This window comes from Peromyscus maniculatus, chromosome 1, assembly GCF_049852395.1.
Source record: "Peromyscus maniculatus bairdii isolate BWxNUB_F1_BW_parent chromosome 1, HU_Pman_BW_mat_3.1, whole genome shotgun sequence".
Taxonomy (NCBI): Eukaryota; Metazoa; Chordata; class Mammalia; order Rodentia; family Cricetidae; genus Peromyscus; species Peromyscus maniculatus.
The window spans coordinates 12307859-12319770 of record NC_134852.1 but is presented as its reverse complement, the minus strand read 5'-3'; the positions used below and the strand labels follow the sequence as shown (position 1 = coordinate 12319770).

Here is an 11912-nt window from a genome sequence, read left to right as displayed (position 1 = left end):
CCACACCCCAGCCCCTCACTGGGGGATTCTAGGCAGGGGCTCTACCACTGAGTCACACCCCAGCCCCTCACTGGTGGATTCTAGGCAGGTGCTCTACCACTGAGCCACACCCCAGCCCCTCACTGGGGGATTCTAGGCAGGGGCTCTACCACTGAGCCACACCTCCAGCCCCTCACTGGTGGATTCTAGGCAGGGGCTCTACCACTGAGCCACACCCCAGCCCCTCACTGGGGGATTCTAGGCAGGGGCTCTACCACTGAGTCACACCCCAGCCCCTCACTGGTGGATTCTAGGCAGGTGCTCTACCACTGAGCCACACCCCAGCCCCTCACTGGGGGATTCTAGGCAGGGGCTCTACCACTGAGCTACACCACAGGCCCTCACTGGGGGATTCTAGGCAGGGGCTCTACCACTGAGCCACACCCCAGCCCCTCACTGGGGAATTCTAGGCAGGTGCTCTACCACTGAGCCACACCCCCAGCCCCTCACTGGGGGATTCTAAGGAATCACTCTACCATTCCTCACCCTTAGCTGTCTTTTTACCTAAGTTGCCCAGCCTCTCCTTAAACCCACTCTGTAGCATAGGCATTAAACTTGTCATCCTCCTGCCTCATTCTCCCTAGTATCTGAGACCACAGGCCCACAACACCTGGCCCCTGTACACATAGATTTTCATGCCCAGTTGTGCATCCTTCTTCTCCCCCTCTCTCCCCTTTTCCTCTCTCTCCCTTACTTCCGTCTCATTTCCCCTGGGGTCTTCTGTGTACAGCCTCTGTGGAAGTGTAGACTAAGAGTAGACATAAGCCCAGGCAGGCTTTATGCCTCATCATGTACTCTTATCAAGGAAACAAAGCAGATACGTTTCCAGCTGAAATCTCCAGAAAGTCCGTGACCATACCACCCTGAAGTCTCAAGAGCCCATGGCCCTTCTACGCTGAAATCTCCAGAGCATCTTACTGTCCATAAGGCAGATACTTGAGGAAAGCCAATGGTGCACTTTCCCCTCCCCCTTTCAACACATGTTGCTTGCCATCATACTTCTGGGAGGACGATTACCTGACCAACTTCATCCCTCCCCAGGCAGGATTAGGAATGATGGACAAGGTCTCTGATGTTTGGGAATTCACACCCCCGACCGAACAGGAGGAAATAGTGGCACAAAGTATCCCCAGATACTAGGAAAAGGGTATACATTTGTCCCTTGAACTTCCTGGTAACCAATGAGCAAGGAAATCAGTTGTTCCATGGGTTATAGTGTCCCATGAGATTTAGAAAATTTCCCCAGAATTGCCCGGCGGCGGTGGCGGTGGTGGTACACGCCTTTAATCCCAACACTGGGGAGGCAGATGCAGGAGGATCTCTGAGTTTGAGAACAGCCTGGTTTACAAAGTGAGTTCCAGGACAGCCAAGGTTACACAGAGAAACCCTTTCTCGAAAACCAAACCAAACCAAAAAAAAAAAGAAAAAGAAAAAAGAAAAAAAAAAAGAAAGAATAGAAAAATTCCACAAAATCATAGCAGTTATTTCTCCTGTGTGACCATGTGTATTGCTCTTAAGAAGACAATCTGGAGAGAAGGCTCAGTGGTTAAGAGCACTGACTGCTCTTCCAGAGGTCATGAGTTCAATTCCCAGCACCCACATGGTGGCTAACAAACCATCCATAAGAGTATCTGATGCCCTCTTCTGGTGTGCAGGCAAACACACAGAGCACTCATACACAAGAACATAAATAAAGTTAAAGTTAAAAGAGAAGACAGCATTACCTACAATTAACTACTATCACCACTACTGCCAATACTGCCCTCAAGGCAAACTCATGATAAATCCAATGTTTATTAGCATTGACAAACGAAGAAAATGTATGTAGTTTGCTCTGAGTCACATAGCCAAGAAGTCTGACTTTAAGTCCTGGTACTTGAACAATGTGTCTTTTTATTTTTGAAGATTTATTTATTTTGTTATTCTGCATGTGTGAATGCTTTGCCTGCTTCTATGTTTGTGAACCATGTGTGCGCCTGGTGCCCACTGAGGTCAGAAGAGAGCACTGGATCCTGTGGGACTAGAGTTAGTAGACAGCCACCATGTGGATGCTGGGAATTGAACCTGGGTTCTCTGTGAGAGCAACAAGTCTTCCTAACTGATGAGCCAACTCTCTAGTGTCCAAACCTGTTATGATTTAGGTTATGATCTCAGGGTCTCTGGTTTTTCCATCTTAGCAAGAAAGCAAACCAATCAGAAGAAAACCACTGTAAATCGTCACTGATGTTAAGAAATAAATCCAGGGTCTGGAGAGATGATGGCTCAGAGGTTAAGAGCACCTGATGCTCTTGCAGAGGTCCTGAGTTTGGTTCCCAACATCCACATATTGAATCATGCCATCCATAATTGGAGTTCCAGGAGGTCTGATGCCTTCCTCTGACCTCCGCAGGCACTGGACACACATGTAGTTCACATACATGTGGGGAAAACATACATCTAGGCTGGGCATGGTGCACATAGTCATAGCACTCGGGAGGCAGAGGCAGCTGGATCTCTGTGAGTTCGAGGTCAGCCTGGTCTACAGAGTGAGATCCAGGATAGCCAGAGCTACACAGAGAAACCCTGTCTTGAAAAAAAAAAAAACCAAACCAACCAACCAAACAAACAAACAAACAGAAAGGAATGGGTGAATGCATAATGATAAGGGAGAAATAGAATGGAGTATTATTCCACCACAAAAAAGAAGTGTGCTATTAGAGTACTCGCTGTGTAGACCCGAGTTCAAATACTGAGCACCCATATGGAACCCTGGCAAGGCCGGAAGCATTGGCAACACAACCGCTGGGCATCGGAGATACACAGACTCATGGAGCAGCCTGACAGAAACGGTCAACTTCCACTCCGGTGAGAGGCTTCTCACGGAAATCAGACGGGCAGTGAGAGAGGAAGACCCCACACATGCCCCTCTGGCCCCTGCATTTTCATGGGCACAAGCACCCACACACGCATGTGCGCACACGCACGCATACAGTACTAAACACACATGAAGGAATGAGAGACTAATGTATTCTTCATCATGAACCTGGAGTTATGTAAGTTATGTAACTTGGTGAGCATATAATACATACTTCTTTTTAAAGATCCATTTCTTTTATTGCACGTGAATGCGTGGTTTGCCTCTATGTGTATCCATGTACCACCTGCACGTATGCCGTCAGAGGCCAGAAGGGGGCATCAGATCCCCGACACTGAAGTGCCATACAGGTGGTTGTGAGCTGGCTGCCCTGTGGATGCTGGCACCTGAACCCAGGTCCTGGGGGGGGGGGGAGCCAGGGCTCTGACTGCTGAGCCATCGATACAGCCCCTCTCTACATGATCAAGCTTGAACGTTTAACCCTGCTTCTGTGCCCTGACCACCCCCTCCCCACCCACCCCTGCCGTTGACTGGCGTATAGTCATTTACCATCACACCTGGTTTTACGTGGTGCTGGGAATGGAGCACGGTGCATCGAGCATGCTTATCGAGAGCGCTACCAAGCTGACGACAGCCCTGCATCTATTTTTTCTATAGCATCATTTCCTTTACTTTTTTTCTTCGTCCTAGTAAATTTTGTTCATTGCTAGGGTCTGAGAGACCGATGTTAGGTATCTCCCCAGGAGGGAGATTTTTCTTTTAATTTATATTTTAAATTGTTTTATTTATTTGTGTGTGTGTGTGTGTGTGTGTGTGTGAGAGAGAGAGAGAGAGAGAGAGAGAGAGAGAGAGAGAGAGAATGAAAAATTAGTTGAGAGCTAAGCCATGAGCTAAGGCCTGCCCTGCTCTCAACATGGGTTCAGGGACACTGATGCTGATACGGGAGTCATCATTGTCCTGTGAACCTGTCGAACAGCTGTAGGCATGCAGGTGATGACTGAGGGGGGGGGGGAGTGTTTGTGGGTTCCTAAAGATCCCCTGGAGCTGGAGGTACAGTTATGATCCCCCTGATGTGGGTGCTGAGAACTGAATTCTCCAGTCCTCTGAGAGAGCAGCAAATGCCCTCAATTACTGAGCCATCTCTCCAGCTCCAGGGCTGGCGGGGGTGGGGAGGTGGGGTGTTGTTTGTTTGTTTTTAATATACAGAGTCCTACTACATGGCCTTTGCTGGCCTAGAACAAGCTATGTAGACCAGGCTGGCCTTGAACCACTGATTCTTTTTCCTCAGCTTTCAGAGTGCTGCTGGCTTTACAAGTTTTCGCCACAGCGCCTGCTAAGGATTTAATATTTAGTAATGACTGTGAGTAGCAGCCTGATCACATAATTTGAAAATTTACTGAGCAGCGTCCTGCTTTCCACCCGGTGAGGCCTGTATTCAGTCAGGGCCCAGGTGTGAAAGAAAACAACAAACAAACAAACAAACAACAGATCTGAAGGCATGAGTCTGGGCTCCGTGCTATAATTTGGATTCATAGAGATTCCATTCAAAGCCAGGGGTGGTGGCTCACGCCTTTAAACCCAGAACTCAGGAGACCGAGACAGGAGGATTGCCACAAGTTTGGAGTAACTAGAATACAGAGGGACCCTCTCTCCCCTCACCCAAAAAAAAGAGGAAAAGAAAAAGTAAGAACAGGGGGTAAAAAAAGAAAAAGATTTCGTTCAGTTCTGATTTAATTTGAAGCAGCAAGCTAGGCCCTTCCTTCCCTTCCCAGAAATTTGGACAGATCCAGATCCCACCCTCTCCGGCCGGGCTGTCGTCATGACAACCGCGTCCGGCGTCCTGTTCCGGACCACATCGCAGCCGTCCCCCGGCGCTTCTATTGGTCAAAAGTTAGTAGTGAGCGGTACCTTTTCGCATTTATTGGTCAGTTGATAGCAATGATGCAAGTCCGTCTGCTCCCATTGGCTGACTGCTCATAGAGGGCGGAGCCTCTGGGAGACAGTTGTGCAGGCTTTCTGGAGCTCAGCCCGGCACTCTGCGGGAGAAGAGCCACTTCCAGGGATATTTGGAAGGATAAAGGTAAAGGGATCAACCTAGAGGCGAAGGGGCAAGAAGCGAGGGGCAGCGAGAAAGGGATGGGGTGGACAAATGTGGAGTTTCCAGGATCCCTGTCCCCGCAGGGCGATGACCACACCTGCAGGCTCCGGCGCCGGCTTCGGCTCTGTGTCCTGGTGGGGTCTGTCTCCAGCGCTGGATCTACAGGCTGAAAGTGAGTCTCTACCTTAGGACCACACACGGTCTTAGACAGAGGTCCTTTCCAACTCCCATGTGCACATACCTCACAGCACTTGTGTCCATGGCAGGGGATGCTGAGTGTGAGTGTGTGTGTGTGTGTGTGTGTGTGAGTGTGTGTGTGCGCGCGCGCGCGCGCGCATATACCTAAATTAAATGGTTGGAGGAGAAGGGCACCCTCAGAATCTTCTTTGATGATACCGACTACCATAATGTAGAGGTACAGCTAGCTGCCTTTGGAACCTAGGCTTGGGGTACCAGGCCTGCTGGATTCTTGCAGCTTCTGAAGGCGCTGCAAGAAATGAAGGCATTAGGTAGCCAGACCCTGCCCGCTATCCTCTTACCAGGTCCTCCTGTGGACCCAGAGTCACTGGCAGAAACAGAGCACAAGATCCCGGAGTTGGATGTCCTGCTGTTAGGCTCTGTGGATGGGCGACACATGCTGCGGACGCTGTCCAGAGCGGCGCTCTGGCCTCGCAGGAGATTCAATGTGAGCTGGGATTCTGGGGTCGTGGATGGGGCGGAAGAACTGAGAGCCCAGATTCCCCAGCCCTTGAGGGAAGAGAGGACTGGAATTAAAACTCCCAGGTCCTGGGGGAAAGGGACTTGAGAGTAGGCTGTGGGGTCTGAGGAGGTGGAAGCTGAAGGTCTCAGACCCATGTCGTGGGGAAGTAAGGGCCTGGGGTTGGGGGCTCCTGGGCTTCAGAAAGAGGGAGAGCCCAAGACCAAGTATCCAGTGTGGTGTGAGGGAGGATCTGGACGCTAGACTTATGGCTGAAGAAAGGGACTGGCAATCTGGAGCTAGTATTTCAAGCCTGTAATCACAGTTGCTCGGGAGGCTGAGGCAGGAGAAGCATCTCATGTATAAAGCCATCCTGGGATACAGAGAGTTAAAGGCCTGAGTTCAAGAATGACCCAGGGAGATCCTGCCTCATAATAGGAAGGGAAATAGAAAAAGAGCTCTGGGAATTGTAGTTCAGGGGTGGAGCGCTGCCTTAGCTTTGTACAAGGCCCCTGGTTGTGTTCCACATCCGTGGTGGTGGTGGGGGCGGCGCAGGAAGCTAGTGTTCTGGACTCTAGACCTGCAGAATTGTCTTGTCTGCCATTCCTCCAGTTCTATGTGCTGGAGAATAATCTGGAAGCCGTAGCTCGACACATGCTGATCTTCAGCCTAGCCCTCGAGGAACCAGAGAAGATGGGGCTCCAAGGTCAGTTGCTGAGACTCTAGCATCCAAACTCAGGGCTCTTCCCTCTCCCTTCAAAGACGCTGGCCTTCCAATGATGGGACTTAAAATTTTGGAGATGGTACAGGGGCAGGCAGGTCTCTGTGAGTTCAAGGCCAGCCGGGTTTACATAGTGAGTTCCAGGCCAAGCAGGGAACATAGCGAAACCTTGTCTCAAAGACACAAAATAAGGGGGCTGGAGAGATGGTTGGCTCAGGGGTTAAGAGCACTGGCTGCTTTTCCAGAGGTCCTGAGTTCAATTCCCAGCAACCACACACAAGTGGCTCACAACCATCTGTAATGACATCTGATGCCCTCTTCTGGCATTTAGGTATAGATCCAGAGCACTTACACATAAAAAAATAAAAATAATTAAATAAAGCAAACTTTGGGGGTGTAGCCCCCTGGATGGTGGCACAGGTTGTCACAGAACTGGGGAGGTGGCTAGGAGGTTCAGAAATTTCAGGCTGTCCTTGGCTACGTAGAGTTCTAGGCTCTGTGGGATGCACAAAATGTCATTTCAAAACACAGACAGAGGCTGTGGGAATGGGTCAGCTAGTGAAGGTGCCTGCTCTCAAGCTTGATGACCTGAATTTGATTCCTGGGACTCACGTGGGTGGGTTGAGAGAACTGACTCCCGCAAGTTGTCATCTGGCCGCGCAGCGGTGGCGCACGCCTTTGATCCCTGCACTCAAGAGACAGAGGCAGGTGGATCTCTGCGAATTTGAGGCCAGCCAGTGCTATAGAGTGAGCTCCAGGACAGCCAGGGTTACACAGAGAAACCCTGTCTCCAAAACCAAACCAAACCAAAACGTGAAAAGAGGCTTGAGGAGATAGGTCAGCTTGCCTTGCCTTCGTGAAGTCCCCGCTTCGATCCGCAGTGCTGGGTGGTGGCTGCAGTTCCTGAACTGGTAATGTTTGCCATGTCTTCCCTCCTGCCTCTTCCGTCCCACCTCCCTCCAGAGCGATGTGAGACCTTCCTGGAGCTGTGGGGGAACGCGCTGCTGCGACCCCCGGTAGCTGCCTTTGTGCGCGCCCAGTCTAGCCGCCTGGCCCATCTGGTCCCTGAACCGGATCGCCTGGAGGAGCAACTACCCTGGCTCAGCCTCCGGCCCCTCAAGGTGCCAGATCTACCCGCCTCTGGGCGGGAGGGAGCATGGCCTGGAATTGGGTGGCTGCAAAAGAATGGAAATGAGTGGTTCGGAGGAACTGAGGGGCTGGAGCAGGCTGGGGGATGGAGGTCCCAATCCCACCTCTGTGACTCCTACTGTTGGGGCGTAGGGTTAGGGAAGCCTTTGCTCTCTGAGTCTCTCTCTCTCTCTCTCTCTCTCTCTCTCTCTCTCTCTCTCTCTCTCTCTCTCTCTCTCTCTCTCTCTCTCTCTCTCTCTCTCTCTCTCTCCCATCCCCATAATCATTCTCACGTAACGGGATGGAGGGGAACCCTCCCTGTCTCTCTGTCTCTCTCTCTCCATGCGTCCCTGGCTGTGCAGTTCCGCGAGCGGGATGCCCTGGAGGCCGTGTTCCGCTTCTGGTCAGGTGGGGAGAAGGGACCTGAGGTCTTCCCCATGAGTCGCCTTTGGGACTCCAGGCTGCGCCACTACCTGGGTTCCCGCTACGATGCCCGGCGTGGTGTGGCCGACTGGGACCTGCGCATGAAGCTGCAGGATCGAGGGGTGAGGGTGCCTTGGAGTAGGGGGCCGGCGTCTGAGTCCTGAATGACGCAAGAGGGCTGGGACTTTGCCCCCGGGTCTGAGGGAGGAAGGCTGGAGTCTGGACTCCTGGGTCTGAGGAAAGAGGGCTGGGGTTGCACCCCTGAGTCTGAGGGAGGAGGTATAGGTATAGAGATGGGGTTCCTATACCAGATTCATCGGGGCCTTCTTTCCCACCCTCTATTCCAGGCCCAAGTCATCCACATCCAGGAATTCCGACGCTGGCGGGACACAGGTGTTGCCTTTGAACTCAGAGACGCCAGTGCTTACCACGTGCCCAACAGGACCCTGGCGTCGGGTCGCCTCCTGAGCCACGTGCGTGTCTACTCCCAGGCTTGCTCTGCGTCTTTTATTTCAACCTACGAGCCAAGGTCCCCCGATTTGGACCTCACCTGCGATCTCATCTCCCCATATATATTTTTTTTTCCAGCGTGGGGAACGCGTGGCAGCGCGCGGGTACTGGGGGGACATCGCCACGGGCCCCTTTGTGGCTTTCGGCATCGAGGCGGACGACCAGAGCCTTTTGCGGACGTGTAACGGACAACCGGTCAAGGTGTGTGGCCGGTGGGGCTAGTGTTAGGTCCAAGGAGCGAGTTCCTGTGCTCTGCCTTCCAAGCCCGGCCCCTTCCGCCATGCCCCGCCGACGCTCTTCGGTCCGCTGTCTCCAAGTAACAGGCTCTGTCCCCAACCTTTGGGGCCCCACTTGGGAGCGCTACGATCCAGTCCTCTTACTCTGTCCCAAACCCCGCCCTGGAAAAGCGAGAAGGAATTCTAGTTCGGGGCTGGCTGTCACCTGTGCACAGTGAGCCCCGCCCCAGCCAATCTATCCCACCCCCTAAGGCTCCCAGCCTAACATCGGGCCCCTCCCCTTTTCTCCTGTGCAGACTGCGGGCGACATCACGCTGCACAATGTTACAGAGCTGTTCAGAGAAGTGGCCGCCTGGAGGGGCCCGAGAGCCATCCAGGGGTACCTGGAGGAGACGAAGTCGCCGGAGCCGGATGGTAGCTAGCCAACAGCTGCAAGCTGCAGATAGGCGCTGTTTGTTCCCAAGTTTGGATGGGGCAAGCTGCAGATAGGCGCTGTTTGTTCCCAAGTTTGGATAGAGCTAATTTGGGATACCTGGGCAGTTGGCCTCTAGTTGGCGTTTCTTCTCTCTTTCTCTCTTGCCCTCCCTCCCTAAGTCCTGACGCCATCAGTAGGAGAATTCTCAGTCCTCTACAGAGGTCTCACTGGAACTGTCTAGACTCCCCGCCTAGACACCCTCCCCACATGGATTCTGGCTGTCCCTCCTTTATTCCATTCCTTCACTTTCTCCTCCCTAGGCGCCTGTTCCTCTATTCAAAAGGAGTCTCTGCCACGAGGGCACCACCCTCCCCAGATTTGCAGGAATCCAGCTCAGAGACGGGGTGAAAAGAGGGGCTTGTAGAAGGACAAGATAGCTCAGCAGGGTTCAAGGGCTTTGCAACCCAAGTCTGGTCCCTGGGACGGAAGTAAAGGCGGGAGGAGAGGGCTGACTCCATAAAGTTGCCACCTGACCTTTCACACGAACACTGTGGAACACGTGATCACCAAAAAATAATTTTAAAGAAAGCCAGGCATGGCCGTGCATGACTGCCGTCCCAGTATTCAGGAGGCTGGGGCAGGAGGAAATGCCTGCTGTTTGTAACAATTCCAGACATCTTCAGCTACAAGATGAGAACCTGTCTCCAGACAAAAAACAAAAGTAGAGAACAAGGGGCGTCCAATATTTGTCTGACCGCTTGTGTGTGTCTTTTTTACTATCTCCCTTAAGATTCAGTTATTACGTATGTGTGTATGCACACGCACGCGTAGGCTCCTTCAGAGACCACAAGAGGGCGCCATCTCCTCAGAAATGAGTTAGAGGTGGTTATAAGCCATCCGACATGGGTTTTGGTGCTGGGCACCAAAGTCATGGTCTCTAAAGAGTAGCACGCTCTCTTAGTAGGTAAGCCATCTCTCCAGCCCCAGAACTGACCTTTTTCTTCTCTTGCAGCGACTACTCAAGAACCCTTTACTATGCACTTTCTGTCTCTGGATTCTTCGCAGACTCTCCACCATAAGACCTGCTACAAGGGCCGGTTCCAGCTGCTCTATGTAGCCTGTGGGTAAGTGGGACACAAGATGCTCAGAGAGACCTAGAATTGGGCCCGGTTTCTTCTTTCTCCAGACCTGGAGACTTCAGCTTCGCAATCTCCACCCTCTCCAGGCCTTCATCCCTACCCGTGTATCTCAACTCGTAGCCTTTTCTCTCCGCAGGATGGTCCATCTTCTCAGCCCTGAGCTCGGGGCTTGTGTGGCCCCTGGAGGGAACCTCGTTGTGGAATTAGCTCGGTGAGCCAGAGGAACGGGGTGGGAAGGTCCCAGCTGGGCCGAAAGCCCGGTCTCCTCACATGCAGTTTCCTGAACCAGGTACTTGGTGGACCTGAGACCCAAGGAGTTGAAGGCGTTCTCTGACCGCGTCGGGGAGATAGCACGGGCCGCTGGGTTCGCCCCTCATACTGGAACCATCCCCTCGGAGACCTTTGCACGCTTCTACAAGTTAGGGGACTCAACTCGGGGTGGCGGAGACTCAGCTGTGGAATCTGGACCTGCGCCCTGCAAAGTCCTAGCCCCTCCTCTAGAAGCGATGAGCCCACTCCAGGCTGACCAGGCCCCTCCTCTAGAAGCGGTGAGCCCACTCCAGGCTGACCAGGCCCCTCCTCTAGAGGCGATGAGCCCACCCCAGGCTGACCAGGCTCCTCCTCTAGAGGTGATGAGCCCACTCCAGGCTGACCAGGCTCCTCCTCTAGAGGTGATGAGCCCACCCCAGGCTGACCAGGCTCCTCCTCTAGAGGTGATGAGCCCACCCCAGGCTGACCAGGCTCCTCCTCTAGAGGTGATGAGCCCACCCCAGGCTGACCAGGCTCCTCCTCTAGAGGTGATGAGCCCACCCCAGGCTGACCAGGCTCCTCCTCTAGAAGCAATGAGCCCACTCCAGGCTGACCAGGCCCCTCCTCTAGAAGCGATGAGCCCACTCCAGGCTAACCAGGAGGCTCCTCCTCTAGAAACGATGAGCCCACTCCAGGCTGACCAGGCCCCTCCTCTAGAGGCGATGAGCCCACCCCAGGCTGACCAGGCTCCTCCTCTAGAGGCGATGAGCGCACCCCAGGCTGCCCTGGTCCTGCCTCTGGAAGCAATCGGCCTGCCCCAGACTGAGCTAGCCCCCCTCCGGAAGTGATAAACCCACCGGTGGCGGCAATGTCCACAGTGAACGCACCTCCAAAACCCAGAGACCAAGTTAACCACTAAAGCAGGCCCCAGGATTGACAGCAGCTCATAAAACCAACCCCCAGGCCACCGCTGGCTGGAACGCGGTTTTACTCTGCGTTCTTTCTCAACCCCAGTGATATAACTAGAATTTGAGATTACTTTCCTGGAACTCTCAGCTCTACGATTTAGGTGCGGGGTGCGGGGTGCGGGGTGCGGGGTGCGGGGTGTGTGTCCTAGACTGTTCTCTGAGTTATCCATCCCGAGGCTAACTGCAGGCTGGAGGCACAACCCTGGGTTCCAGGTCCTCTCCTTTGCCTTGGGCCTTTCTCTCCTGACACGCTACTGTTGGGAGGGACAGGGACATCTCCTCCCCTGCATGTGGTTCAAATAAAGAGTGCAGGGTCACCTCTGTGTGTCTGTCCTCAGTCGGTGTCCAGTGCCAGGAGAAAGCGGGGGGGGGGGGCAGTAGAAGCCCCATTTGTGGGTTTACAAGTGAACCCGGTTTCACAACCTGGGCTCCTAC

General features: G+C 53.3%; 1 protein-coding gene across 2 annotated transcripts; it reads left to right on the top strand.

The window, feature by feature from the left end:
- Window positions 1-4839: 4839 nt before the first annotated feature.
- Dnaaf3 (dynein axonemal assembly factor 3) lies at window positions 4840-11794 on the top strand. 2 transcript variants are annotated; one of them, XM_042269907.2, is made up of 12 exons: window positions 4840-4973; window positions 5075-5163; window positions 5534-5676; window positions 6301-6394; window positions 7373-7530; window positions 7900-8082; window positions 8308-8433; window positions 8549-8671; window positions 9003-9120; window positions 10134-10245; window positions 10397-10471; window positions 10550-11794. In XM_042269907.2, the coding sequence occupies exons 2-12, from the start codon at window positions 5079-5081 to the stop codon at window positions 11355-11357; spliced, it is 2025 nt and encodes a 674-aa protein (XP_042125841.2). In that variant the 5' UTR covers window positions 4840-4973; window positions 5075-5078; the 3' UTR covers window positions 11358-11794. The 2 variants fall into 2 exon arrangements, with proteins under 2 accessions (XP_042125841.2, XP_076425681.1); XM_076569566.1 differs by having other exon boundaries at window positions 4876-4973; window positions 5058-5163.
- The last annotated feature ends 118 nt before the right edge of the window (window positions 11795-11912 follow it).